At 45.0% G+C, this 19,427-nt stretch overlaps 1 protein-coding gene across 4 annotated transcripts in view; it reads left to right on the forward strand.

The window, feature by feature from the left end:
• Window positions 1-433: 433 nt before the first annotated feature.
• The window catches only part of dnd1 (DND microRNA-mediated repression inhibitor 1), a 29,438-nt gene continuing 10,444 nt past the window's right edge, over window positions 434-19,427 (forward strand). The window contains exons 1-2 of one of the 4 annotated variants that reach the window (XM_038796276.1): window positions 434-572; window positions 10,655-10,775. In XM_038796276.1, the coding sequence (XP_038652204.1) occupies window positions 480-572; window positions 10,655-10,775 (214 nt within the window). In that variant the 5' untranslated portion in view covers window positions 434-479. Of the gene's footprint in view, window positions 573-1,531; window positions 1,584-8,752; window positions 8,833-9,027; window positions 9,107-10,654; window positions 10,776-19,427 lie in introns of those variants that run through there. The other 3 variants (XM_038796278.1, XM_038796277.1, XM_038796279.1) reach the window with 3 other exon arrangements.

Below are 19,427 nucleotides of genomic sequence, written 5' to 3' on the forward strand. Positions count from 1 at the left end.
CCCCCCCCCCCCCCCCCCCCCCCCCCCCCCGCAACGCTCACACACATCTTCTACTCCTTCAAAGAATCGTCTCATCCTCGCTCTCGTGAGGTGTGCCCTGTACACCACCTTCAGCTGTATCAGCCCCAACCTCGTACATGAGGTGGAGGCATTTACTCTCCGGAGCACCTCACACCACACCCCCTCCTCTATACCCTCTCCCAACTCTTCCTCCCACTTTGCTTTGACCCCTTCCAGTGGTGCCTTATCGTCGTCCAAAATAGCTCCGTACACCGCCGACACTACCCCCTTCTCCACTCCCCTTGTCGTCAGCACCTCCTCCAGCAATGTGGAGGCCGGTTCCTCTGGGAAGCTCTGTAGATAATTCAGAGTTAGGTTTATTGTTTTTCTATTGATGTATAAGTTCAATACATGTGTTTTATTCTAAACATAAATTCTCCATTCACTAGTTCACAATTTGCAATGTGTTTGGTTTAGAAATGTTGGATTTTGATCCCCCTGTTGCTTTCATTTCAGGAAATTCTATATTTAAAAAATGCTCATCAGGTTTAAAAGCTTCGGAGAGTCAAGAGGTGAGTTACCCACAGCAGAATTTCCAGACTCTGATCAGCTCTTGTAGTCATAGTGTTTATATGGCTGATCGATGGTAACCCCCAGGATGTTGATGGTGGGGATTTGGTGATGTAACACCACTGAACATCAAAGAGAGATGGCTGTATTCTCTATTGTTGAAAATGGCCAATTCCAGACACTTCTGTGGTGCGAGTGTTCCATGCCATTTATCAGCTCAAGTCTGATTGCTTTCCAAGTCTGGTTAATGGTCCTGTTTGTGTAAACCATGTTGGCTGGGGTTTGTTATTGGGTGGGTGTGTTGTTTATCTTGTTCCTATTGACACCTGATGGTTAAAATTGTTAAAATGATAAATGTCTTCATAAAATGTTTTAAAAAAGTTTGGCTGAATATGGACATGGACTGCTTCAGTGTCTGAGGAGTTGTGAGTGGTGCTAAACATTGTGCAATCAGCAGTGAACATCCCCACTTCTGACCTTATCATGGAGGGAACATCATTGATGAAGCAGCTGGAGACAGCTGAGCCCAGGACATTTCCCTGAGGAATTCATGCAGCAATTGCCTTAAGTGTTTCTGACATTCCAGAAGTAATGAATTACATGAAACACTGAATTATTTCGATGTGTTAAGATACAAGATACATCTTAATCATGAGTATTATGTTGGCATATTGCCAGATATGAAAGGTTTGATGTGATGGCCACATGGTAGCTGCCTGTTCTGTTACAAGTGAATGCTAATTATGTAAATTCACTGGCTGGCTCCGGCATTGTTTAATTGATTCTATCAACCCTTTCACCTGATGTCAGAGGTGGGAAATAAGAGATACGGCTGTAGATTGGAACAATAAACCTGTTTACACTAGAGCAATTGAAGCTTTTAAAAGAATATAAGAACCTTGTTTTAAATTGAACAAAGAAGATTAGATAGCATTAGCTAATTGCCTCATTCTACTTTGGAATACAGCTGTTTCTTTCCCTCTCGCTAGCATTGTTATGTCTGCTTTCTTTGGGTAAGTTATATGGGAGCAATTGGACTTGTGTGGATTTGATTTGGAATTGTATAGTTGGCAACACTGTTCCCTGTTTTGTTGAGTCCCAATCCAACAGTTGAGCTCAAAACTCTAGGCCAGCACTCCAGAGGCTTTTGGACGAGATGTTAACCTGCTTTCTCAGGTGGACGTAAAGGATCGCACGCTACCCCTTCAAAGAAGAGCAGGGGAAACATACCTACTGTCCCAGACAATATTTATTATCCCTCACTCAATATCACATGAACAGATCAGCTGGGAATTTAGCAATGTGCTGTTTGGGGAGGCTTGCTGCGTGCAATTTGTGCGCACGATCTTCTCAGCTCCACAGGACATCACTGCAGGAATTCCTCAGGCAATGCTCAACCAACTTCAGCTGCTTCATCATTGATCTTCCCTTCACGGAAGTACAGTGGTTAACACTGTTACTTTACAGCGCCAGGGTCCCAGGTTTGATTCCTGCTTGGGTCACTGTCTGTGCGGAGTCTGCACATTCTCGGGGCTGGGATTAAACCTGTCCTCGGCGGCATCAGGCAGCAATGCTAAGCACTGTGCCACGTGCCACTACTGTTTTAGGTGCAGCCACTGTGCAGGTTAGGTGGATTGGCCATGCTAAATTGCCCTTTGGTCCAAAAAGGTGGGGTGGGGTTACTGGGTTATGAGGATAGGTGTGTGAGTTTTGAGCTCAGCTGTTGGATTGGGACTCAACAAAACAGGGAACAGTGTTGCCAACTATACAAGGTGTGGGCTTGGGTAGGATGCTCTTTCCAAGGGCCGGTGCAGACTTGATGGGCCGAATGGCCTCCTCCTGCACTGTAAATTCTATGATACACTTACTGACACCATATCTGAGCATGTGCAGGAAGTGCTCCCCCTAGTGTTGCAGCACAAATAAAGACAGGCAAGCTGAGGAAGGAGCAGTGCTCCGAAAGCTAGTGATTCCAAACAAACTTGTTGGACTTTAACCTGGTGTCGTAAGACTTCTTACAATCTTTCTTTAAGCAACAAAACTTTTGTTCTGTATCAACTTTATCCAAATAAAATGCAATGTTAAGCCACATAAGGAGCTGTTAGGTCAGGTGATCAAAATCCTGAGCAAAGAGGTATGTTTTTTAAAAATGTCTTGAAAAAAAAAGAGGTGAAGAGGTTTAGGGGAGGAATTCGAGCTGCAAAATACCTCTTCATCTTGAGGATCTGTGGTGAACAGCATAGTGTGAATTCTGTGTGTATGCAAAGTTACGAGGATGCATCCTTTAAACTAAGTCTATCCGACTAACCCACATTGTCCATTCTCATATAAGGCAGTGGAAAACTCACAGCACTCAGCTCAAACTCATCTTTTTTATTATTCATTTCCGGGATGTGGGTATGGCTGGTTAGGTCAGCAATTATTGCCCATCCCTAGTTATTTTCAGAAGGTGACGGTGAGCTGCCTTCTTAAACCGCTGCAGTCCTTGACATGTAGGTACACCCACAGTGCTGTTCGTGAGGGAGTTCCAGGATTTTGCCCCAGAGACAGTGAAGGAAAAGTGATATTTTTCCAAGTCAGGATGGTGAGTGACTTGGAGGGGAACCTCCAGGAACTGGGGTTCCCAGGTATCTGCTGCTCTTGTCCTTCTAGGTGGTAGAGGTCGTGGGTTTGGAAGGTGCTCCCTTAGTCCTTGGTGAGTTGCTGCAGTGCATCTTGTAGATGGTACACACGGCTGTCACTGTTCATCGGTGGTGGTGGAGGGTTTGAATGTTTGTGGAAGGGGGAGCAATCAGCAGGCTGCTTTTTCCTGGATGGTGCTGAGCTTCTTCAGTGCTGTTGGAGCTGAACTCATCCAGGCAAGTGGACAGAATTCTTGAAGCATTTTACTTGGGTAGCACAGTTGCGTCACAGCGCCAGGGTGCCAGGTTCGATTCCCGGCTTGGGTCACTGTCTGTGCGGAATCGACACGTTTTCCCGTGTCTGCATGGGTTTCCTCCAGGCACTCCGGTTTCCTCCTACAGTCCAAAGATGTGCAGGTTAGGTGGATTGGCCATGATAAATTGCCTAAAAAAGGTTAGGTGGGGTTACTGAGTTATGGGGATAGGGTGGAAGTGTGGGCTTGAGTGAGTTGCTGTTTCCAAGGGCCGGTGCAGACTCGATGGGTCGAATGGCCTCCTTCTGCACTGTAAATTCTATGATTCTATGACTTGATGCTTAAACCAAGTTAGATATCCTAGTTATCTAAAACCTTCATAATACATTGTCTTTTTTGAGATTGAAGCACTGGGGATAACATTAAATGTCCACTAAATAGGCGGAGCATAGAGATCAGTTAGAAAAGTCTTGAATGACAGAGCAGGCTCGAGGGACTGGGTACCTACTCCTGCCTCTTTGTTTCTTTATGGGCTGATAATACACAAGGACAGAATATAAATGAAATAATTCCATTTAATTCAAATCTTTTTGTATATTGTTTCCCAGTTTTTATGTTTCCATTGTATTCCTCCCTCAAGTACAGCATGACAGGAAGATTGGAGGAATTGTTATTTAAGATATGAAGTCTAAGTTAATATGTAAGACTTTGTTTTCATATCGCAGATCAGTTTGGGGAGGGTGTTGTAGTGTAATATTATGTCGGATATTATTATTTGTTAAAAATAAATTTAGAGTACCCAATTCATTTTTTATAATTAAGGGGCAATTTAGTGTGGCCAATCCACCTACCCTGCACATCTTTGGGTTGTGGGGGCGAAACCCGCGCAGACACGGGGAGAATGTGCAAACTCCACACGGACAGTGACCCAGAGCCGGGATCGAACCTGGGATCTCGGTGCTGTGAGACAGCAGTGTTAACCACTGTGACACCGTGCTGCCCGTTATGTCGGATATTATGTCAGATATTATAACCTGATGAAAGATACAGTTAGCTGAAATGTTAACTGTTTCTCTCTCTACAGATGCTTCCTGACCTGGGGTGTAAAGGTTTTAGATCCTGAAAATAAATTTAAATCTGGGCTTTCCATGTTGAACTAATTCATTCTTTCTCAGCCATGTTTATCGTCAGTGTGTTCCTTTGCAAAACCTGGCATGCCTGGCCCAGTCAGCATGTCTGGCCTACATCTGACTCCAGACTCTCAGCAATGTGGGTTGAATTTTAGCTGCCCTCTGAGATGGCCTCACAAGGCGCTCGGTTCAAGGACAAATTAGGGATGGGTAACAAATGCTGGCCTTGCCAGTGACGCCCACACTCTGAAACATAATTTTCCAATGAAGGGACAATTTAGCATGGCCAATCCACCCAACCAGCATGTCTTTGGGTTGTGAGGAAGTGAGACCCACGCAAACACGGGGAGAATGAGCAAACTCCACACGGACAGCGACCCACGGCCGGAACCGTACCCTGGTCCTCGGTGCCATGAGGCAACAGTGCTAACCACCGCACCGCCACAACCAGACGAAATAATTTTTTAAATGCTAAATTCAATTCGCATACAATCTTTTTTTGGGTCACAATTTGATTTTGAAATGTTAGCCGAGGTACCAGGTAATCAATATCAGCAGAAACCTCTTCACCCAGAAAGTGTTGAGAATGTGGAATGCACCAGATGCATTGGTGCATTTAACAGAAAGGTGGATAAATGCAACAGGGAGAAAGGAATCAAAGAAAACATTGATGGGGTTTACAATGGACAGTGGCTTGCGTGGAGCATAGCACTGGGGAGTCCTTGTTCACCATTCTCTTAAGGTTAACGTGCAGGTTCAGTTAGGACAGCAAATGCATTGTTAGCATTCATGTTCAGAGGGCTGGAATACAAGACCAGGATATACTTCTGAGGCTACATAAGGCTGTCATCAGACCCCATTTGGCATTTGGAGTATTGTGAGCAGTTTTGGGCCCCGTATCTAAGGAAGGATGTGCTGGCCTTGGAAAGGGTGCAGAGGAGGTTCACAAGAATGATCCCTAGAATGAAGGGCATGTTGTATGAGGAACGGCTGAGGACTCTGGGTCTGTACTCGGAGTTTAGAAAGATGAGGGAGGATCTTATTGAAACTTACGGGATACTGAGAGCCCTGGACAGAGTGGACGTGGAGAGGATGTTTCCACTTGTAGGAAAAACTAGAAGCAGAGGACACCATCTCAGATTAAAGGGATGATCCTTTAAAACAGAGATGAGGAGGAATTTCTTCAGCCAGAGGGTGGTGAATCTGTGGAACTCTTTGCTGCAGAAGGCTGTGGAGACCAATTCACTGAGTGTCTTTAAGTCAGATATAGATAGGTTCTTGATTAATTAGGGGATCAGTAGTTTTGGGGAGAAGGCAGGAGAATGGGGATGAGAAAAATATCAGCCATGATTGAATGGTGGAGCAGACTCGATGGGCCGAGTGGCCTAATTCTACTTCGATATCTTATGGCTTAGATCTGTGGGGCTGTATGGCCCACTTCTGTGCTGTGGTGGATCATACGTTTTATACAAAAACCTTCAGCAATGGAGCACTGTTTAGGATCTGCAATGATGTAACAGCTGAGTTATTCTACTCTTTCATGGGATGTGGGCATCGCTGGCTAGACCAGCATTTGTTGCCCATCCCTAATTTCCCTTAAGCGGGTGGTGGTGAGCTGCCTTCTTAAACTGCTGCAGTCCCTAAGGTGTAGGTACACCCACAGCGCTGTTGGGGAGAGAGTTCCAGGATTCTGACCCAGTTCCTAGAATAAGAGCAGCTCAAATTGCAACCTGTTGATTGAGGAAAGAAATCAAATCCTACCAAACTGAACTGATATTGTCAGCTATTGACATTTTCTGTGTTATACACAAATCTTTGAAGGCAGCAGGACCGTTTATGTTGTTACTTGTAAACCATCAGTAAGGCCTGAGCTAGGATATTACATCCAATCCTGTCACTACACTAAGGATAATTGGAGAGGGTGCAAAGGAGATCTAACACAATGATATATTTTTACATAGGGAGACTCTGGAGAAGCTGAGATTGTTCTCAATATACAGCACTGACCATTAAGACCATTAAGGGTGCGCTCTGCACTTCAATTTTAGAATATACAGTGCAGAAGGAGGCCATTCGGCCCATCAAGTCTGCACCAACCCACTTAAGCCATTCACTTCCACCCTATTCCCATAACCCAATAACCCCACCTAACCTTTATTGGACACTAAGGGCAATTTATCATGGCCAATCCACCTAACCTGCACGTCTTTGGGCTGTGGGAGGAAACCGGAGCACCCAGAGGAAACCCACGCAGACACAGGGAGAATGTGCAGACTCCACACAGACAGTGACCCAGTGGGGAATCGAACCTGGGACCCTGGGGCTGTGAAGCCACAGTGCTAACCACTGTGCTACCTATTAAATCAGACTGTTGGGATTCAGGTAAAGCATACGCCATTCACTGTTTTCACAATCTGTGACCAATTCATTCAGGATTTGGGGCATTTTAAAATTTGCATTATGCTTATTATTTTCATTGAAAGTTGGGTTTGCAGCACCGAGAACAGGGTTATATGGAGATGCCATGGGAATAGGGCAGGAAAGCGGATTTGAGCTAGAAAGTGTGCGATGATCTTGCTGTAGGCTTGAGGTCTGCTCCTATTTCTCATCGCCAGAGGAGGTTAAGGAGAGATTGAAGGTTTTTGATATGGACAGGGCAGTCACGGGGGAAGAATTGCCAGAGGGGCAATGAGGAGAAATGTGTCTACTTTAGTGAGCTGTCATAACGTAGAATTACTGTCTATTAGGTAGTGAGAATAGATTCATTATTTTCAAATGGGCTAGGATAAATACTTTAAAAGCAAAATGTTACAGTACAATGGGAAATGGACAGGTAAATCATAGAATTTACAGGGAAGGAGGCCATTCGGCCCATCAAGTAAATAGGCCCAACTGACCAATAGTTCTTTCAAAGAACCAGTGCAAAGAATACAGCACAGGAACAGGCCCTTCGGCCCTCCAAGCCTGCACCGGTCATGAACCAACCTTTGCCAAAACCCTCAGCACTTCCTTGTGCCGTATCTCTCTATACCCATCCTATCCATGTGTTTATCAAGATGCCTTTTGAATGCCGTTAATGTATCTGCTTCCACAACCTCCCCCGGCAATGCATTCCAGGCACTCACCACCCTCTGCATAAAAAAAACTTGTCTCGCACATCTCCTCTAAACTTTGCCCCATGGACCTTAAAACCTGTGCTACCTGGTGACTGACCCGTCTACCCTGGGAAAGAGTGCCTGCCCATCCACTCTATCCACGCCCCTCATGATCTTTTAGACCTCTATCAGCTCATCCCTCAACCTCCGTCGTTCAAATGAAAACAGTCTGAGTCTATTCAGCCTCTCAAAATAGCTAACACCCTCCAGACCAGGCAGCATCCTGGTAAACCTCCTCTGCACCCTCTCCAAAGCCTCCACATCCTTCTGGTAGTGTAGCGACCAGAACTGTGCGCAAACTTCCACGTACAGGCTCAACAGACCTCCCTCTGTATCTTTGATTCTATGAGAGGCTACAGCTGTGGAGTCACCTGAATTTAACGCTTTGTTTAAAACTAGGGCAGGGAAGGGAATTGAACAACCTAATTAATGTTCAAGATTGTGCAGTCTTTAAATAGTGGGAGTGTTTTCATTGATTGACAAAAGTTTATTAAAGATTTTCTATACCCAGGATTTAGATTAAGATAGTTGGAATGAGGAATTCTGTCCCAAACTGCACTTTAAAATAATTAGGATATCTGAAATAAATTGAAAGGGAGAGAGGGGAATGTGCAGACGGGTGAGATTAGACCAGGCGGTTTGACAGGGGAAGAGAAAGATATGGGATTTATCTCACCTTGCATTTCCAATATTCCTGTTTTAAACATAATCGCTGTGTTTAAAAAGTTGGTTTTTTTGTACTTTGATGTTCTACAATTTAATTAAAAGGCGCAACATGTAACGCTGCGAGGGCAACTTGCACTTTGAAAGATAGAAAATGCATCCTCTGCATTTGAAGGCAGCTCCTGGTGAAGGCAATGGAACTAGTGTTGTTGAGACAGAACTTCCAGCTTCTTTTACCTCACAGTACGTGATAGAATTCGGAGTTTCTGCGCTTAGTGGTTGCTTAAACTGTCTGGCGTTTTTTAACAATCACCCCCCCCCCCCCCCCAGGCTGACCAATGGTGCGTTGTTCAGCCTGGGGCTGGGGGCTGTATAAAGGGGTGGGGACATCCAGGCGATGCACAGACCTGGGGTACACTGAGTGACGCATTAAGAACAGGTTGGTGATGGGCTTTTAATTTTGGGCAGGTCAATGCTGCGAACATTGTTTTTTTTAAAAACAAACATGTTCAGATTGTGTTTGCTTTGCTCTTTGCCATAGTGCATGGCAACTTTTGTACCTCTACAACGGGGACTGTTTAATGTGACTTGTGGACCTCCCTCAGCTTTGCAAATCTGCTCCCAATGCTTTTGAGTTTTTGGGACTAGGTGGAAGAGCCGTTCCGAATACGTTCCATTAAATCTCGACAGCGTGCTGTAAAACACAGACAGATGTAGGTCTTTCAGCAGCAGGGGCGGCGGGGCGGGGCGGGGGGTTTCTGCCATTTAAAGGGACAACATCAGTCTGGGAGCCTGTGCAAACACATGATATTTGGACCGCTTGTTACCCTTGAGTGACTCTTCATGTATGAGTTGCGACTGTGTGGCTCCCAGGTTGCCGATTGATGTTTGACTGGCATAGCATCTCCCTCCTGACTCCGAGCAGCCAGAACCCTGGCTGGATTGAATTTTCATTCTCCCTTAGCCAGCAAGGGGCAGGGGCAAGGGGGGGGGGGGGGGGGGGGAATGGAACTACTGAATAAAGAATTGTATAAATCAGGCCAACATTGTGACCTGTTGCTGGTGACATCTAAATTGCAAAGACGATTGTTCTTGATTTTTAAAAATACACAAGGCTGATCTGGAAGCAATACTTTTTAAAAATTTATATACTGAAAGACCCACGTTTTTCTGTTTTATAGAGCACGTTGTTGAGATTTAATGGGTAGCACAGGGCAGCACGGTAGCACAGTGGTTAGCATTGTTGCTTCACAGCTCCAGGGTCCCAGGTTCGATTCCTGGCTTGGGTCACTGTCTGTTCGGAGTCTGCACGTTCTCCCCGTGTCTGCGTGGGTTTCCTCCGGGTGCTCCGGTTTCCTCCCACAAGTCCTGAAAGATGTGCTTGTTGGGTGAATTGGACATTCTGAATTCTCCCTCTGTGTACCCGAACAGACACAGGAGTGTGGTGACTAGGGGCTTTTCACAGTAACTTCATAGCAGTGTTAATGTAAGCCTATTTGTGACAATAATAAAGATATTATTATTATTATGCTGTATATTTGTAAAGGCTATTCTACCTACCCCAAAAATCAAAGCATTGTAAACAAGAGTTTGCTTAACAAAGTAATATTAAGCCACACAGTGGTTAGCACAGCTGCCTCACTGCACCGAGGTCCCAGGTACGATCCCAGCTCTGGGTCACTGTCTGTGTGGAGTTTGCACATTCTTCCCCGTGCTTGCGTTGGTTTCGCCCCCACAACCCAAAGATGTGCAGGGTAGCTGGATTGGCCAAGCTAAATTGCCCCTTAATTGAAAAAATGAATTGGATACTCTAAATTTATTTTTAAAAATGTAATATTTGAGTTTGAATTCTGATACTGGAAGATTCCACCTCTACCTGGTCTGTATTGTAAAGGTAAGATAAATTCGCCATAGTACCAGATGACCATCGGCTGCTTTTCCTTTTTGAGGGTTAGAGCTGACTGGTGGTGATTTAACCTGAGGATCGCCACACCTCAGGTGAGAGGGGCAAGGTCGAGAACGTGGGTCTTTATGAACAACCTCAGCCGGTATGGGAATTGAACCCATGCTGCTGGCATTGCTTTGCATCACAAAATAGCTGTCGAGCCACCGGTGGACTGATGCAGAAAGGCATGTTTTAATGTCGGTAACATCTGGGTCCTTCGAATATTTAAATCATTTTTTTTCCTCCTCTTAAGGATTGTACGCAGTTGAATTCTTGTGATAAAATTCTAACTGCTCTGCCTTAACATTTTGCGTAGATAATGGCAACCATCTTGTTGAACATGGCCAATAAGTTGGCTTTCGAAGCTTGGGTAGAAGCAACAGGCATCAGTCTGGTCCAGATCAATGGCCAAAGAAAGTTTGGTGGACCTCCTCCAGGTTTGTCATTTAAGGCGTGTTCGCCTACTGTCTCAATGTCATTTCTCATTTTTTTTTTAACAATCAACACCCAACTGATGAGACATCCATTCAATTCTGTTTGAGTTTGAAGGCCATTGCTTTGGGGCATAGGAACAGAAAGAGGCCACTCAGCCCTTTGGTCTGGTCTCCCATTTCTTTGTGGCTGATGTGTATCATCGCTACATCTCCTTCAATGTCTTTAATGATTGAAAATTGAATTGAAATTTTCAATAGACCCCATCCTCAACAGCGTTTTACTTTTTTGTGGGGGATGTTTTACAGATTTCTACTATCCTTTGTACCAAGAAGTGCTTCCTGATGACACGCTTCCTGATGACACGCTAAGTTCCCCCTTGTCCGGCCTAGCTTTCGGTAGAGAAAGTAGAACATAGAACAGTACAGGCCCTTCGGCCTTCGATGTTGTGCCGAGCATTGTCTGAAACCAAGATCAAGCTATCCCACTCCCTGTCATTCGAGCGTGCTCCATGTGCCTATCCAATAACCGCTTGAAAGTTCCTAAAGTGTCCGACTCCACTATCACAGCAGGCAGTCCATTCCACACCCTAACCACTCTCTGAGTAAAGAACCTACCTCGGACATCCCACCGTGAATCTTATAGTTATGCCCCTTGTAACAGCTACATCCACCCGAGGAAATAGTCGCTGAAAGTCCACTCTATCTATCCCCCTCATCATCTTATAAACCTCTATTAAGTTGCCTCTCATCCTCCTCCGCTCCAAAGAGAAAAGTCCTAGCTCCCTCAATCTTTCCTCAAAAGACCTACCCTCCAAACCAGGCAGCATCCTGGTAAATCTCCTTTGCCCCCTTTCCAATGCTTCCACATCCTTCCTATAGTGAGGTGACCAGAACTGCACACAATACTCCAAATGTGGTCTCACCAGGGTCATGTATAGTTGCAGCATAACCCGCGGCTCTTAAACTCAAGCCCCCTGTTAATAAACGCTAACACACTATAAGCCTGCTTCACGGCTCTATCCACTTGAGTGGCAACCTTCAGAGATTGTGGACATGAACCCCAAGATCTCTCTGTTTCTCCACATTCCTCAGAACCCTGCCGTTGACCCTGTAATCCGCATTCAAATTTTTTTCTACCAAAATGAATCACCTCTCACTTATCAGGGTTAAACTCCATCTGCCATTTTTCGGCCCAGCTCTGCATCCTATCAATGTCTCTTTGCAGCCTACAACAGCCCTCCACCTCATCCACTACTCCACCAATCTTGGTGTTTCAGCAAATTTACTGACCCACCCTTCAGCCCCCTCCTCCAAGTCATTGATAAAAATCACAAATAGCAGAGGACTCAGCACTGATCCCTGTGGTACACCGCTGGTAACTGGTCTCCAGTCTGAAAATTTTCCATCCACCACCACCCTCTGTGTCTTCTATGTCATAGCCAGTTACTTATCCAATTGGCCAAATTTCCCTCCATCCCACACCTCCTTACTTTCTTCATGAGCCGACTAAACGCCTTGCTAAAATCCATGTATACATCAACTGCTCTACCTTCATCAACACACTTAGTTACCTCCTCAAAGAATTCAATCAAATTTGTGAGGCAAGACTTGCCCTTCACGAATCCGTGTTGACTATCCCGGATTAAGCTGCATCTTTCCAAATGATCATAAATCCTATCCTTCAGGACCTTTTCCATTAACTTACCAACCACCGAAGTAAGACTAACTGGCCTACAATTACCAGGGTCATTCCTATTCCCTTTCTTGAACAGAGGAACAACATTCGTCACTCTCCAGTCCTCTGGCACTATCCCCGTGGACAGTGAGGACCCAAAGATCAAAGCCAAAGGCTCTGCAATCTCATCCCTTGCCTCCCAAAGAATCCTTGGATATATCCCATCTGGCCCAGGGGACTTGTCAACCCTCAGGTTTTTCAAAATTGCTAATAAATCCTTCCTCAGACCATCTACCTCCTCCAGCCTACCCGCCTGTATCACACACTCATCCTGAAAAACATGGCCCCTCTCCTTGGTGAATACTGAAGAAAAGTATTCATTCAACGCCTCTCCTATTTCTTCTGACTCCATGCACAAGTTCCCACTACTGTCCTTGACCGGCCCTACCCTCGCCCTGGTCATTCTTTTATTTCTCACATAAGAGTAAAAAGCCTTGGGGTTTTCCTTGATCCGACCCGCCAAGGACTTCTCGTGCCCCCTCCTAGCTCTCCTAAGCCCTTTTTTTAAAGCTCATTCCTTGCTACCTTGTAACCATCAAGCAACCCAACTGAACCTTGTTTTCTCATCCTTATATACTCTTCCTTTTTCCTCTTGACAGGACATTCAACCTCTTCTGTGAACCATGGTTCCCTCACATGGCCATTTCCTCCCTGCCTGACAGGGACATACCTATCAAGGACACGCAGTATTTGTTCCTTGAACAAGCTCCACTTTTCATTTGTGCCTTTCCCTGACAGTTTCTGTTCCCATCTTATGCTCCCTAATTCTTGCCTAATCGCATCATAATTACCCCTCCCCCAATTATAAACCTTGCCCTGCCGGATGGCCCTATCCCTCTCCATTGCATTAGTGAAAGACACCGAATTGTGATCACTATCTCCAAAGTGCTCTCCCACAAACAAATCTAACACTTGTCCCGGTTCATTACCCAGTACCAAATCCAATGTGCCCCCCCCCCTTCTCGGCCTATCCACATATTGTGTCAGGAAACCCTCCTGCACACATTGTACAAAAACTGCCCCATCCAAACTGTTCGACCTATAGAGGTTCCAATCAATATTTGGAAAGTTAAAGTCACCCATGACAACTACCCTGAGACATCCACACCTATCCATAATCTGTTTTGCAATTTCTTCCTCCACATCTCTATTACTATTTGGGGGCCTATAGAAAACTCCTAATAATTTTTCCGCTCCTTTCCTATTTCTAACTTCGGCCCATATTACCTCAGGAGGCAGGTCCCCTTTGAACTGCCTTTCTGCAGCCGTTAATCTATCCTTGATTAACAATGCTGCTCCTCCACCTCTTTTACCACCTTCCGCACTCTTACTGAAACATCTATACCCCGGAACTTCCAACAACCATTCCTGTCCCTGTTCTAACCACGTCTCCGTAATGGCCACAACATCGTAGTCCCAAGTACCAATCCACGACCCAAGTTCGCCTACCTTACCTGCTCCTTGCATTGAAGCATTTCATTACATTCAACCCACTTTTCTGTCTGCCGGTACACTCCTGCGACCTTGATACCCTCCTCAGTACCTCACTACTCTCAACACTGGCTTCTGGACTACAGCTCGTTTTCCCAGCCCCCTGACAAATTAGTTTAAACCCCCACGAAGAGCCGTAGCAAATTTCCCTCCCAGGATATTGGTGCCCCTCTGGTTCAAGTGCAAACCGTTCTGACTGTACAGGTCCCACCTTCCCCAGAATGTGCTCCGATTATCCACGTACCTGAAACCCTCTCTCCTACACCATTCATGCAGCCACATGTTTATCTGCACTCTCTCCCTGTTCCTCACCTCACTAGCACGTGGCACCGGCAACAAACCAGAGATGACGACATGGTTTGTCCTGGCTCTCAGCTTCCACCCTAAATTCCAGTTTTAAATCCCCGTCCCTTCTCTTACCTATGTCATTGGCACCGATGTGTACTGTGACTTGTGACTGTTTCCCCCTCCCCCTTAAGGATTCTGAAAACACGGTCCGAGACGTCACGGACCCTGGCACCCAGGAGGCAACATACCATCTGCGGGTCTCTTTCAAAAGTAGCTTATTTTTATCCGCACCATCAATTCTTCAACACCTTAATCTTCTATACGCGAGGAAATACAAGGCTAGTCTCTATGATTGTTCTCATTAATTACTTTTTTTTAGCTCTGTTAAAAGGTCTGAATTGGTTGAGTATCCGGTAGAGAACACTGGTGCAATTTGCTGTCGCAGGAAGTGGCAGCGGAGGTTTTGGAATGAGGTGTTTATCTAATATTCAGAATGCAGAGTGGCTTCTTGGTGGTTGGGGCAGTGGTCTCGTTAGATCCAATGCTGTAAGACCCATTTCAGTAGACTGTCTTGCACCGTTTGGCCATGAATATGTTGAGAGTATAATTTTTGTTGTAAAATTAGGTTTGGAAAAGCTTCAAAGCTGAGATCGATAGATTTTAGTTGGACAAAAGGGATATTGAGGGGTTTGAAATCGAGGCCGCTAAATGGTGTTGATTAAGCTAGCAAAAAGTAATTTGACTAACAAATCTGTGCTGAATTCAATTTATTATCCTGTACATTTCTCAAACGCCAATGATCTTTGTCCCTGATAGTTTCCCTAACACTGACATTGGCCTGACAGATTTGTAGTTGTTGGAGTTATCTCTCTTCATTTTGTGTCCCCTGGCAGTACTTGTGTATCTAAAGGATGGTCACGACTGGGAGTTAAATATCCGAGGGTATCAAACTATTCGGAAGGACAGAGTGGATGGTAAGGGAGGTGGTGTAGCTCTGTTATTTAAGGATGACATCTGGGCAATAGTAAGGGATGACATCGGTGCTATGGAGGATAAGGTTGAATCCATTTGGGTGGAAATCGGGAATAGTAAGGCGAAACAGTCACTGATAGGAGTAGTCTATAGGTCACCAAATAGTAATGTTATGGTGGGGCAGGCAATAAACAAAGAAATAACTGATGCATGTAGAAATGGTACAGCAGTTATCATGGGGGATTTTAATCTACATGTCGATTGGTTTAACCAGGTCAGTCAAGGCAGCCTTGAGGAGGAGTTTATAGAATGTATCCGCGATAGTTTCCTAGAACAGTATGTAATGGAACCTACGAGGGAACAAGCGGTCCTAGATCTTGTCCTGTGTAATGAGACAGGATTGATTCATGATCTCATAGTTAGGGATCCTCTCTGAAGGAGCGATCACAATATGGTGGAATTTAAAATACAGATGGAGGGTGAGAAGGTAAAATCAAACACTAGTGTTTTGTAATTAAACAAAGGAGATTACAATGGGATGAGAGAAGAACTAGCTGAAGTAGAACATAGAACATAGAACAGTACAGCACAGAACAGGCCCTTCGGCCCTCGCTGTTGTGCCGAGCAATGATCACCCCACTTAAACCCACGTAACCCGTATACCTGTAACCCAACAATCCCCCCATTAACCTTACACTACGGGCAATTTTTTAGCATGGCCAATCCACCTAACCCGCACATCTTTGGACTGTGGGAGGAAACCGGAGCACCCGGAGGAAACCCACGCACACACGGGGAGGACGTGCAGACTCCACACAGACAGTGACCCAGCCGGGAATCGAACCTGGGACCCTGGAGCTGTGAAGCATTGATGCTAACCACCATGCTACCGTGAGGCCCCAAAGTAGACTGGGAGCTAAGACTTTATGGTGGAACAGTGGAGAACCTTCCAAGTGATTTTTCACAGTGCTCAGCAAAGGTTTATACCAACAAAAAGGAAGGACAGTAGAAAGAGGGGAAAATCGACCGTGGATATCTAAGGAAATAAGGGAGAGTATCAAATTGAAGGAAGAAGCATACAAAATGGCAAAGATTGGTGGGCGACTAGAGGACTGGGAAATCTTTTAGGGGGCAACAGAAAGCTACTAAAAAAGCTATAAAGAAGAGTAAGATAGATTTATGAGAGTAAACTTGCTCAGAATATAAAAACAGATAGTAAAAGTTTCTACAAATATATAAAACAAAAAAGAGTGGCTAAGGTAAATATTGATCCTTTAGAGGATGAGAAGGGAGTTTTAATAATGGGAGATGAGGAAATGGCTGAGGAACTGAACAGGTTTTTTGGGTCGGTCTTCACAGTGGAAGACACAAATAACATGCCAGTGACTGATAGAAATGAGGCTATGACAGGTGAGGACCTTGAGAGGATTGTTATCACTAAGGAAGTAGTGATGGGCAAGCTAATGGGGCTAAAGGTAGACAAGTCTCCTGGCCCTGATGGAATGCATCCCAGACTGCTAAAAGAGATGGCTAGGGAAATTGCAAATGCACTAGTGATAATTCACCAAAATTCACTAGACTTTGGGGTGGTCCCGGTGGATTGGAAATTAGTGAACGTGACACCACTGTTTAAAAAAGGAGGTAGGCAGAGAGCGGGTAATTATAGGCCAGTGAGCTTAACTTCAGTAGTAGGGAAGATGCTGGAATCTATCATCAAGCAAGAAATAGCGAGGTATCTGGATAGAAATTGTCCCATTGGGCAGATGCAGCATGGGTTCATAAAGGGCAGGTCGTGCCTAACTAATTTAGTATAATTTTTTGAGGACATAACCAGTGCAGTAGACAACGGGGAGCCAATGGATGCGGTATATCTGGATTTCCAGAAAGCCTTTGACAAGGTGCCACACAAAAGGTTGCTGCATAAGATAAAGATGCATGGCATTAAGGGTAGTAGCATGGATAGAGGATTGGTTAATTAATAGAAAGCAAAGAGTCTGGATTAATGGGTGTTTCTCTGGTTGGCAATCAGTAGCTAGTGGTGTCCCTCAGGGATCTGTGTTGGGCCCACAATTGTTCACAATTTACATAGATGATTTGGAGTTGGGGACCAAGGGCAATGTGTCCAAGTTTGCAGATGACACTAAAATGAGTGGTAAAGCGAAAAGTGCAGAGGATACCGGAAGTCTGCAGAGGGATTTGGATAGGTTAAGTGAATGGGCTAGGGTCTGGCAGATGGAATACAATGTTGACAAATGTGAGGTTATCCATTTTGGTAGGAATAACAGCAAACAGGATTATTATTTAAATGATAAAATATTAAAGCATGCTGCTGTGAAGAGAGACCTGGGTGTGCTAGTGCATGAGTCACAAAAAGTTGGTTTACAGGTGCAACAGGTGATTAAGAAAGCAAATGGAATTTTGTCCGATATTGCTAGAGGGATGGAGTTTAAGACTAGGGAGGTTATGTTGCAATTGTATAAGGTGTTAGTGAGGCCACACCTGGAGTATTGTGTTCAGTTTTGGTCTCCTTACTTGAGAAAGGACGTACTGGCGCTGGAGGGTGTGCAGAGGAGATTCACTAGGTTAATCCCAGAGCTGAAGGGGTTGTATTATGAGGAGAGGTTGAGTAGACTGGGACTGTACTCGTTGGAATTTAGAAGGATGAGGGGGGATGTTATGGAAACATATAAATTATGAAGGGAATAGATAGGATAGATTCGGGCAGGTTGTTTCCACTGGCGGGTGAAAGCAGAACTAGGGGACATAGCCTCAAAATAAGGGGAAGTAGATTTAGGATTGAGTTTAGGAGGAACTTCTTCACCCAAAGGGTTGTGAATCTATGGAATTCCTTGCCCAGTGAAGCAGTTGAGGCTCCTTCATTAAATGTTTTTAAGATAGAGATAGATAGTTTTTTGAAGAATAAAAGGATTAAGGGGTTATGGTGTTCGGGCTGGAAAGTGGAGCTGAGTCCACAAAAGATCAGCCATGATCACATTGAATGGCGGAGCAGGCTCGAGGGGCCAGATGGTCGACTCCTGCTCCTAGTTCTTGTGTTCTTATAAAGGCGATTGGAAAACGATGGCCAGAGCCTACACAGTTTCCAGCCTTCATTCCCTCAAATCATGTAGGATGCATGTTGACCAGGTGATGTTATCCCCTTCTCTAGCAGACCGATACAAAGTAATCATTTAGTACTGAATGGGAGAATAGTGGTAATATCACTGAATGGGAGAATAGTGGTAATATCACTGAATGGGAGAATAGTGGTAATATCACTGAATGGGAGAATAGTGGTAATATCACTGAATGGGAGAATAGTGGTAATATCACTGAATGGGAGAATAGTGGTAATATCACTGAATTATTCATCTAAAACCCGAGACGAATGCTCTGGGGAAACGAGTTTAAATCGATCCCGGCAGCTGCAATCGGGAATATAGAGCTGGTCTCAGTTTCATGGTCACTATTGCCATCAGCAATTGACATGGGGGGGGGGGGGGGGGGGACACACCATCTGGTTCATGAGAGTCTTTTGAGGAAGGAAATCTGCCGTCCTTGCCTGGCCTGGCCTACATGTGTCTCTGGACTCGCAGCAATAAACTGCCCTCTGAAATGGCCCAGCAAACCACTCCATCCCAAGGGTAACAAATGCTGGTCTTGCCAGTGACACTCCCATCCCGTGATACAAGTCCTCCCTGCTGCCTCCACAGTATTTTCCTTTTGGCCGGTAATCAGCCCCATTTCCAGTGACTGCTGCTTTTACTGTTTCTTGGACGACATTTGGGTTAAATTTTTTATGTTGACCACCAATCTATTCTCATACCCTCTTTGGCCTGCTTTGTTCATTTTTTGTTGTTGTCGATCTACTTGTACTTTCTGTATTCATTGCAAAGTCTTCATGGTGAGAAAGCAGATAACTCACTGTCTGGGACATAAATAATCAGAAATATTGAAAGAAATGGGTTGCTGTCCTTGCCAGAATGGATAACAGACGCCAGTTATCTGCAGAGATGAGAGAAGCTCTGGGAGGGGGAAGGAGAATGAGGTGGATCTGATTCCTGGCTCAGGAAAGGAGAAACACTACAAGTCGTTGTCGAAAACCCTGATCGTTGTTCCGATGCTCGTTCCCTATGGAGGTAACATCAGAATCCCTGCGCTCGCTCCTTGTT

Source organism: Scyliorhinus canicula, chromosome 4 (genome assembly GCF_902713615.1).
Source record: "Scyliorhinus canicula chromosome 4, sScyCan1.1, whole genome shotgun sequence".
Classification (NCBI taxonomy): Eukaryota; Metazoa; Chordata; class Chondrichthyes; order Carcharhiniformes; family Scyliorhinidae; genus Scyliorhinus; species Scyliorhinus canicula.